Genomic DNA, 10,603 nt, shown 5'->3' with positions numbered 1-10,603 from the left:
TTGGTTGCCCTTGCCTTATTTTTGCTTCTCTATAACATCCTTCCAGTCTTCACTGTGAAGGTTTGTCAAATGGGGTTAATCTTCATGTTTTGGCATATTTTCTTGCCATATTAGTAATACATTTTCTCGTCTTCTTTCTGAGTTATTCAAGAATCTACATGTGTCCATTGACAGATGATTGGTCTTACAAAGCCAACCTCTGGAACAGCATATGTTGACGGTCTGGATATACTGACTCATATGGAGGGAATATATACCAGTATGGGTGTATGTCCACAACATGAGTAAGCTAGTTTCCTCCATGTCAAGGAAGCAATTCTCTTTCTTTCTCTCTCTCTCTCTCTCTCTCTCTCTCTCTTTTAAATGTAAAATTCCTAATATATTTTTTCTTTGGCAATTTTAGCCTGCTCTGGGAAACTCTAACAGGAAGGGAGCACTTACTATTTTATGGTAGACTGAAGAACCTCAAAGGTTCTGCCTTAACACGAGTAAGTAGATGTCTTGTTTGATTCGATATTGTCTTGAGAGGGTTCATTTGCATTTGAGAGCAATTGAAACTCAGAAAATTTAGCACGCCCTTGTAGATTTTGTTTTTAGAAAATCTAGAAATAAATATTTGATTTGATAAATCATCATTGAAACTAGTTTATAAGTTGTAGTTTTGATTATTATCCTTAAAAAGGTCATTAAGGAACAGAATAAGCAACCCTTAAGTTTTGTAGCCCTTTTACTTATCAAAAAACAAAAAAGTTTTGTAGACCTTTTTGCAGAACTCTTGACTTCCTATTTTCTACTGCCATTTTGTTGCTGCAGGCAGTGGAAGAATCTCTAAGGAGTGTAAACCTTTTTAACGGAGGGGTTGCTGACAAACAAGCTGGGAAATATAGTGGAGGTATGAAGAGGAGGCTTAGCGTTGCGATTTCATTGATTGGTGATCCCAAAGTACGTTTTCATCTCTGTTCAATCTACTTCACCATATGAGAATTTTTTTGGATAGGGAAGCTCTGTTCTTCTACTTGTGGTCTAATTCTTGGAAATTTGTCAAGGTTGTTTATATGGATGAGCCCAGTACTGGATTAGATCCAGCCTCAAGAAACAATTTATGGAATGTTGTGAAGCGCGCAAAGCAAAATCGGGCAATCATTCTCACCAGTAAAAACTCTCTCTCTCTCTCTCTATCTCTCTCTCTGTAATTGTAGAATTTGAATCACCAGAAATAACCTATTATATAGTGGCTATATATTGTCCCATCCTAGTTAAATTCTGCACATTTTTTTATGAGAGAACAGCATAACATCACTTTTTACCTCATTAATTTACTGATAGAAATTGTTTTTGTATTTTCAGCACATTCCATGGAAGAGGCTGAGGTTTTGTGTGATCGATTAGGAATCTTTGTAGATGGCAGCTTGCAGTGCATAGGAAATCCTAAAGAGGTATCTTAACTTCAATATTATATCCTCCATATTGTGTTGGCTTCATTTCAAGTACTCTTCATGTTATTTATATCCTCTGACATGCAAGGGCTCTCTTTGCATCATTCATATATGAGATCTCTTGCGACCTCTCTTGTTAAAAGAACGGTGCGTAAAAATTTTAGCATGTCTGATTTCTTCGATATATGAGTACGTTGAACTGTGCAAGATACTTGGATATTGCCATAAGGTTAAATACGATATGTATTGCCTAGTTCTACATATTGTTTTGAAATCCTCACTATTAAGTGAAAAAGAAATCTTTCTGGAAGCAAGACGAAACAGTTATTTCATGAATATAATGAACATGAGGAATAAATACTAATATATTTGAACAGAGTTACTGTATCAAATTGGATAACTCCACCATGGCTATATCTTGTGCACCTCCTTTCCTGCAGGCGTGCTCTATTCATTGCTTCTTCTTTTTTTCCCATCAAACGATTTTTAGTGGAGTATTTTCCAATAATTTGTGTAAAGGGACAAAATTCTATGTTTTAACGAGGGACAAGGATTTGGATGCAGCAACCCCCTCTAAAAAAGGGAACATGGAACAACAATGGGAAGTGAAATAGTGTGAAAAAATTAATATCTACTTTTCTAAGTTTTTTTTTTTTAAAAAAAAAATGCACAACTTTCTTGACAAAATGCATATGCATGGTATTTCATTATTCTGCATTTTCTAATTGAATGTAGGTGATTTGTTAAACCACTTAAACTAGTACTGCACGTGGGTGGGTGGAATTGTTGTAACCAAACCTATTTGCACTGTACTAAAGCAATTTCATGTAAAATTTTGTTGATTTCTAGTTGAAATTTTCTTCAGAGCTAGTTTTTAGCAATTTCAGCCAAATTTGAAGTAGAATGTTTTTCAGTAACACTTGGTTTTCCAATTGTGTTTGATAGCTTAAAGGTAGATATGGAGGATCTTATGTGTTTACCATGACAACATCTCCGGATCACGAGGAAGATGTGGAGAAAATGGTGCAGCATCTCTCCCCAAATGCTAACAAGATATACCTCCTCTCTGGAACCCAGAAGTTTGAGCTGCCTAAACATGAGATCAGAATTGCTGATGTTTTCCATGCAGTGGAGAATGCAAAGAGCAAGTTCACAGTATTTGCATGGGGTCTGGCTGACACCACATTGGAAGATGTTTTCATCAAGGTTGCCCGTGGGGCGCAGGCATTCAACGTGTGGTCATGACCATCTGATTTGTTCATCGATAATTCCATGTTACTTGTTATCAAGGTTGCCCGTGGGGCGCAGGCATTCAACGTGTGGTCATGACCATCCGATTTGTTCATCGATAATTCCATGTTACTTGTTATCTCTGGATTGGTATTCATAGTAGGCTTGCAGCTGATCATTTTGTTACCATATCATCGTATACTTGATTTTTCTATTTTCCTTTTCTCCTGGGGAACTTGGTTTAGATAGTTGTATACATACATTCTTTACAGAAAGTAATCAAAGTCGTATCATTTTTAAAGTCAATTTTTTTTTTTAGCCCATATATTGCGCACAAGGCTGACTTGATAGGTTTTCAGGCGTAGGCGACAAATTTAAATGAGGCATTTTCTTATATTTATATATTAATTAACTAAAAAAAAAAAAATCATTTTTCTCACTTTTTGGGATGCAAAATTTGTAATTAAGTTTTTATATTCATCTTTTTTTCAATTGATAATATGTTAATTCATTTAATCTTTTCTTGTGACATTGCTTACGATTTTATCAATTTTAATTTTGAATTTTTTTTTTCACCCTGCAAAAGCAATTGTAACAAACATATATAGAAGACTGATTCAAGAACCTGAATTGTAGTCAAGGCAAAAGAAAATCATGAAACTGAAGAAGATATCAATTTTTGAATGAGACTTCAGGAGGAGAAATAGAGAGTGAAAAGTGGAAAGTTACAAAGAGATTTCTAAGTGAACAAGACTCCATCCTCTTTAATACTTTCCAGACTTTCCATGATCTTCTTCTTTTATAGCATTTAATTTATTCCATCTTTCAACCTTAATGAGAGAGCATTAAATCTCTAACTTTCACAATAGAAGAGCTGAATGTTACTTTTATCTAAAATAGCTAATCAGATTTGTTAAAAACCCTTTACGTACATTGGATTAGCCAAAAAGAAAAAAATCGCAAAATGGATATTTGATTGAAAGAGCAAAAAACAAAAGCTAAATGTAGCAACACTTTTCAAGGGAGCCATTTTATTTTTTATTGTTTCTCTCACCTGTTTTCTTTTTTCCCCAATAAAGAGTAAAAAAAATAATATTTAAATGATATAGATAAAAATATAGTTAATCTGATGTATGGAGTTTTTAAAAATTCATTAGATAAACTAGATAAAGTGAATTTTGAAGAGCCAAATTATTTTAAAAAATGTAAGATATATTTTTATAGTATATCTTTTTTAATTAATAAAGATGCATTTAAATTTTAAAATTAAATTATAATGAAGAATTTCGAATATATTGTAATTCTTGAAGATTATAGAGTAGTCATGAATAATTCCACCATCAAAATTAGCGCATAAGCTAGATCATGCGTGCATCCACGTGCATTGCGGCGTTTTCCTAGCTAGTTGGCTGCCAACGTTATTTGTTTTGTTTTTTTTTACATCTGATATAATAAATTTATCTGATTCGACAGCCTCGCGTATACGTGTACCTAGTTGGCTAGCCTAATGTTATCGTAACAGATTAAATATATAGTACTTATCCTTGAATTCTGCTACGGACGTGTACCCCCGATAACTTTTCAAAGATCCTTATCCGAAAATCTTTTGACTATTTTTACTGCAACTCAATCTCCTTCCTCTTCTTCCCCTTCCCCATATAAAGGTGAGGTTCCAGCCAGCATTTGTTGAAACAATTAATTATTATCATTAGTTATTATAACATTTATCTATTTACAATTATTACAAATGGATGCCAAGGTTCCTTTGTCGTGGTTCTTTCTTCTGGTGGCTCTTTTGTTTCTTTTGTTTGTTAATATTAATGGCTCCGAGGCAAAGGTGAAAGTTGGAGTGTATGAGCTGAAGAGAGGAAATTTTTCTGTGAAGCTCACCAACTATGGTGCAGTTGTGCAGTCTGTTATTCTCCCTGATAAATTCGGTTTGTTCCTGCCCCTCTCTCTCGATTTTAATGGCCTCTTCATTTTCAACCTTCTAGCATTTATTTATTTATTTCTTTTCCCCATTTGATTTTGAAAGGTTTAACACAATCTTCTAGATTTTTTTTTTCTTCGGCTGGACATGTCTAACATAATTACACGTAATTAGGGTTGAATATTTGATTATGATTTGATTCACATATTTATTGTTCTCGATTTTTTAAGCCTTATTTATTTCATAATGTTGGAGAATCAAATGATGTTAATGCATTTTTTTTTTTTTAAAATTAAGTAGGGGGCCTTAAATTGGGGCCATTTTTAAAATTATTTATTTATCAGGATTAGGGGAACTAGATCAAATGATTAGTTATTGTAGAAGGGTATTTTTGTTTTTTTTTTTTTTTTTCACTTTTTGAGATGACAAAAATACTCCTCCACCATAACTAATTTGATATTCTTCAGTTCAAATGAACTAGAGATGATCAAAATTCTGAATAGGGGGCCTTAATGAAAGAATATGAACCATAATAATGGTTTAAAATTTTTTTATTGAATTTTTTTTGTTTAATTGGGCTCCTTATTAAATTGGGAGCACTAGAGTGGCGGCCTAACTCGCCTAAGGGTTGGGCCGACCCTATCTACTAGGCATGATGTTGAAGTCTGTAAAAGACTTGAGTTTATCTCCCTCAACCAATTCGTTTTAGGTTGAATGGTAGCTCACGGTCCAACAAATGGTATTAGAACAAGAAAGTGATGGGGTCGAGTTGAGGGAGAGTGTTATCATGAGGGAGGGATTGTTGGCTCACTTCTTTTGTCTCCCTTATCACCAATTGGTTTTAGGTGAAATGGCAGCTCATGGTTAGACAGTATGGAAATTCTTTGTTTTTTTTTGTGATAAGATAAATCCTCATCATTTCATTGGTTTTCTTTTATCAGGGAAGCTAGATGACGTTGTTCTAGGATTTGACTCAGTGAAGGGTTACAAGGTGAAATTCGTCAGCTTACTTTCTCTCTGCCTGCAATTTATTAGTTTCTTGTGTATGTATATTTTGCTAGAGTTTGTAATGACTTTTGCAGAAGGATACAACCTACTTTGGAGCCATTGTTGGACGTGTTGCTAACAGAATTGGAAAGGCTCAATTCACTTTGAATGGCACCAAGTATAAATTAGTTGCTAATGAAGGAAAGAACATGCTCCATGGTAATATTCATCATTTTCCTTGTTTGTAATCTCAAACATATATAATCCTCTTTGGGATCTACATTTTTTTATTATTGGAATAATTAATTTCTGGTGTTTAATATCAGGTGGCCCCAAAGGATATAGTGATGTTATATGGACTGTAGAGAGCTATAAAGCAGATAGTCATGTCACATTCACCTATCACAGCTTTGATGGTGAAGAAGGTATATATAATTTTCTTCTTCTATTTTTCTCCTCTTCTTAAATATAGATGGTGATATTCAATCGATCACATTGGTCCCTGTTTGTCACTAGGGATAACAATTCATGTTTGTGTGTCGGGTTTGCATGTCTATTAGACTGTAGATTAGTCCTAACTGGCTAACTTTTTGGTGTTGGGTTTGTGTCAAATTTACTGATTGGAAATTCTTTTTGGGGCATGAAGAATATATATATAATTCATCATTTCTGAGATCTGTGTTGACTTTATGCAGGCTTTCCTGGTGATCTTTCTGTGTCAGTGACATACAGGCTGATTCAGACAAACAAATTAGCCGTAATAATGGAAGCCCAGCCTCTCAACAAGGCCACACCAGTGAACTTAGCTCAACATACCTACTGGAATCTTGGTGGCCAAGCGAGTGGCAACATCTTGTCACACAGTCTCCAGCTTTTCGGGTCAAAGATTACTCCGGTGGATGCCCAACTCATCCCCACCGGAGAAATTATCCCCATCAAAGGAACACCATATGATTTCCTGGAACCCCAGCAGATTGGCAGCAGGTTGAATGAGCTATCTAATGGATATGACATCAACTATGTCCTAGACAGTGAAAGCCATTTTCACCTGAAGAAGGCGGCCGTGGTAAATGACAGTAAATCAGGCAGAAGAATGGAGCTGTGGACTAATCAACCTGGTTTACAGTTTTACAGCGGTAATTTGTTGCACAATGTGAAGGGGAAAGGTGGTTACAAATATTTACAGCATGCTGCAATTTGCTTGGAGACACAGGGGTTCCCTGACTCTGTTAATAACCCCAATTTCCCTTCGCAGATTGTAAATCCGGGACAGACCTATAAGCATGTCATGGTTTATAGATTCACGGCTCACTAGAACATTTTTTTTAGGAATCAAGGCAATAATAGTGAACTTTGGTCTCTCATTTTCCTGTTTGTTAGCCAAAAATGTTATCTCATGATTCTTTTGAAAATTGCTAGACCTACTATTTTTTTACAATTTGTTGACATGTGTTAACTTGTGATTGGAAGGTATTACAGTTTTTTTTTGTGGGCGACGATGACGTGACTCCAAACACATGCTAGCAAGTTGTAAAAGAATTGTTGGTGTAACATCGGTCTTCTAAGACTTATACTTTTTTTGTCTATGAAAAAGAGGAAGATATATAAATTGCCAATCTCATCTAAAATGGTTCTTCTCGTTTTGTTTTGCTTCGCTTTCCTGGCAAGTTAAGTTGGCAATTAAACAAGGTGGAGAGATTTTTATGAACATACCAACGTAGATAGGTGGTCGGACAACCAAAAATTTATTTAAATAAATGGTCTTATATAGGCTTTCTTGCATTAACTCCCAACTTACTAGCAATTTGAGTAACTAATTGCAGTAAATCTTAATTCTTTTAAGATACTAGGGTAATTAGAGGAATTTTAGACAATTTTATAGGATAATATGTCTACCCTTGAGACTCCTAAGCCAAATTTTAATAGAAATCTTAATCTAAATGCTACTGAGACTCCTAATAATAAATAATATTCCTAATCCTAATAGGATTACAATAGGATTACAAATCATAAATGATAATAATAAGATAGTAATCCTATGCCATACAATTTCTTCCTTATTAGGAATTGTTTTCTTCCTTGTTATTCTCGATTCCAAATGTTTCGATCACACTCTAGCAAATGCTAGGTGTTCTTCTAATATTCTCTTGGTGTCCTCCCAATGGCTTTCAAAATCACCAATAGATTAAAAGTCAATAATGATAATTTCAAATTCAACGATAATTTTAAAAGCCATATCACAATTGAGAGGACACTATGAGAACACAAGAAGAACACTTAACATTTTCCAAACGAAATTGTTCCTTAAGGTGTGTTATAATGTCATAAATTATTTGCCTGATATGGTATGCAAGAGGGTAACAGCAAATATTTCTCTAAGATACAATGGAGCCCAAAAAACCTCTGTATTTAATTGCGTTATGCAAAAAATGAAATTAAACCCAAAAATACCCTCATATTTTTCTATCCAATCAAGAGACAAAGACTCTAATAATATTAAAATAAATTACAAAAGAGTTTTTAAATTAATTGAATAATCAGAGATAATTATCCACTCAACTGCTCAGATAATTTCAAATTTCAAAATTAAACTATTGTTTTGAATTTCGAAATCAAACTGTTGTTTTGAATTTTGAAATCAAACTGCTTATTCAACAGACACTTAATTCTGACCGTTAGATTAACAATTATCTAATAATAATAATAATTAGATATTAATTATTTAATCTCAACCGTTAGATCAAAGTTAATTTGATTCTACAATTAACTTTAATTACTGTCTAGTAAATCCAACCACTGGATCTACTTAAAAAGCATCTTATAGTTTAGATCAAATCACTAGATCGAATGATCTTGATCGTTCAAAAATGAATGGTCATAATCAGATCACTCCGAGCTCCGGTGCCAAATGCACGACTAGCGCCCTACAGCCCATGCGCATGTGCATCCGGTGCAAAGTACTAGTGTATACTAGAGTACACCCAAGCTTTTTTAATAGCTTAAAGTTTGTTGAGCCTTATAAATGTCAACTTCACTTTTTTTCTTTCCAATGTGAGACTCTCTTCATTCAATGCTCTTTAAAACCTTCAATTTTAAAAGATTTTCAAGACATAAAATAATATTTAATAACTAATTTTGAAAATATTTCTACAGCTACATCAATGGGACAATGCATGTATTACGAACTAGAAAAGACCAACTAAAATGTGATTGAACCTTAAAAATAAATCCATATTTTATAGTGTCTCTCAAACTCCAAACTAGAGCAGAAAACATACTTTTACAGGTATGATAGTTCTACCTCAACTAATTCTGTCACAGTTACATTTTCATAGACACATCGGTAAGTGGTGATGGGTATACTTCAACTAATTCTGTCACAAGGTTTCTTGGACAAAGCCATATTACCTTTTCAACTGCTAAAAGGCCAATACACATAGAACAATAATTTCCAAAAAAAAAAAAAAAAGAAGTAGAAATTTTCTTCTTTTTCATAGATGAGAAGAGAAAATGGGGGTTACAAGAGGATCTTTCCACCATCAAGAAAAAGATCCAGCAAAGAAACAAATACAACAGAAATCTGGTTAAAGAAAATTTGAGTTTATGTGAACCTCAGAGAACTTAGACAATAAAAGAAAATAACTAATATAAGCTTGAATAAGTATAAACTTATTGAACTCTTTACAGATTATGATAAAAAAAAAAAAATCTAATTTTCACCAAGAGAAAAAGAAACAAATTTTCTTGTTTCGCTCATTCAGCAGGCATCTGAAACCTGCACAATGGACAGAGATTACTCTTCTTCAACCAATTCACAATACAATCTCCATGGTAGACATGCGAGCAAGGCATGCGGGCGGCTTCCGACCCCATCAAAATATCCTCCAAACACACCACGCATTGCGTTGGAAAACCTTCTATCTTGACCTTCTCCAATGCCTCAACCGATGATTTGCTTGCACGAACCGACGGTGAAAGCCCCTGTTGTTGAGTGCCTAGTGCAACGGTGAGAGCCACCACCATCGGAATAGTCTTGCGGCACATGCTGTCAGCCTCACAGGCTAGCTCGCGAGCAAAAGTTGAGATCTTTTGGATCATGAATGGCTGGAAATTGTAGGGCACGTCCATCTGGGAAAGCATGTTGGATATCGATGACCATGATGTGCTGCCCTTCATCAAAAGGTCCCGTGGCATGATGAACTTTTTATATTTCGTGGGGCTTGTGACCCTCTGGCCGTCTTCCTCCATTGCTTCAAACTGAGCAAAAACTTCAATGAAGAACTCATGATATGGTGAAGAACTGTCAGGTTCGGTGAAGTTTTCGGGCTTCCATGCCTCGCAACGATGAGGAAGGGAAAGGGATGTAATGCTAGACATCTTGAAGAAGAAGAAGAAGAAGAAGAAGAAGAAGTATGTGTTTTCTTTCTGGTAAGTGGGTCTTAATTTATGGATATATAAAAAAAGCAATCTACCAATCAGATTCAGGAAAGAAGTGACTTTGAAGCTAAAGAAAATAGTTAGTTGCCCTGTGACCGTTATATATAACCGACAGAAATTTTGATGTCCACGTGGGACTTGAGGTCACTTACTCTGTTTATACAACCAGAATTAGGAGTTGTTTTCTTGGATTTTTACTCGATCGTGGTTTTTATTTCATTAATTTTCAAGCTATATTGTTATATTGGGAAAAAGGATTAATATTTTTTGGTCGGGCAATTTTCTTTTTTGGTGCACTTGCTCCGGTGCTTAATTTCAAAGCTACATAGTCAAGTAGGTCCTCCTTTCTCAATATACCTAATTGCTTGGCTTCACACAATCATTCAAAAGTGATCAATCTTACCAGCAAATCCATGCTCTTTAAGTTCTTTAAGTCTCTCCAAGAAACCCTACCTTCTCTGTTCACCTACTAATAAGAAGAACAATGTTACTAGTAGTATGAATTAGACATTCGACTTTGAAAGCGTCGACATCAAACTTTTAACCAAATTTTTACCCGGTTTGTTTCTGCTTCAATGATGCT

General features: G+C 34.7%; 3 protein-coding genes across 3 annotated transcripts; 2 read left to right on the top strand and 1 right to left on the bottom strand.

The window, feature by feature from the left end:
• The first annotated feature begins 156 nt into the window (after positions 1 to 156).
• Positions 157 to 2,967, top strand: LOC132173783 (ABC transporter A family member 7-like). Its single transcript, XM_059585387.1, has 6 exons — positions 157 to 284; positions 404 to 488; positions 814 to 942; positions 1,047 to 1,152; positions 1,348 to 1,436; positions 2,382 to 2,967. Exons 1-6 carry the CDS (start codon positions 175 to 177, stop codon positions 2,679 to 2,681), a joined length of 819 nt encoding a protein of 272 aa, XP_059441370.1. The 5' UTR covers positions 157 to 174; the 3' UTR covers positions 2,682 to 2,967.
• Positions 2,968 to 4,281: 1,314 nt separating this feature from the next.
• On the top strand, positions 4,282 to 6,947 carry LOC132174932 (uncharacterized). The gene is made up of 5 exons (XM_059586690.1): positions 4,282 to 4,603; positions 5,538 to 5,587; positions 5,679 to 5,802; positions 5,910 to 6,008; positions 6,279 to 6,947. Exons 1-5 carry the CDS (start codon positions 4,414 to 4,416, stop codon positions 6,896 to 6,898), a joined length of 1,083 nt encoding a protein of 360 aa, XP_059442673.1. The 5' UTR covers positions 4,282 to 4,413; the 3' UTR covers positions 6,899 to 6,947.
• Positions 6,948 to 9,056: 2,109 nt separating this feature from the next.
• Positions 9,057 to 10,592, bottom strand: LOC132175124 (uncharacterized). Its single transcript, XM_059586960.1, has one exon. The coding sequence runs from the start codon at positions 9,958 to 9,960 to the stop codon at positions 9,337 to 9,339; it is 624 nt and encodes a 207-aa protein (XP_059442943.1). The 5' UTR covers positions 9,961 to 10,592; the 3' UTR covers positions 9,057 to 9,336.
• Positions 10,593 to 10,603: the final 11 nt, after the last annotated feature.

This window comes from Corylus avellana, chromosome ca3 (assembly GCF_901000735.1).
Source record: "Corylus avellana chromosome ca3, CavTom2PMs-1.0".
NCBI lineage: Eukaryota > Viridiplantae > Streptophyta > Magnoliopsida > Fagales > Betulaceae > Corylus > Corylus avellana.
This window is presented reverse-complemented; position numbering and strand designations above follow the sequence as displayed.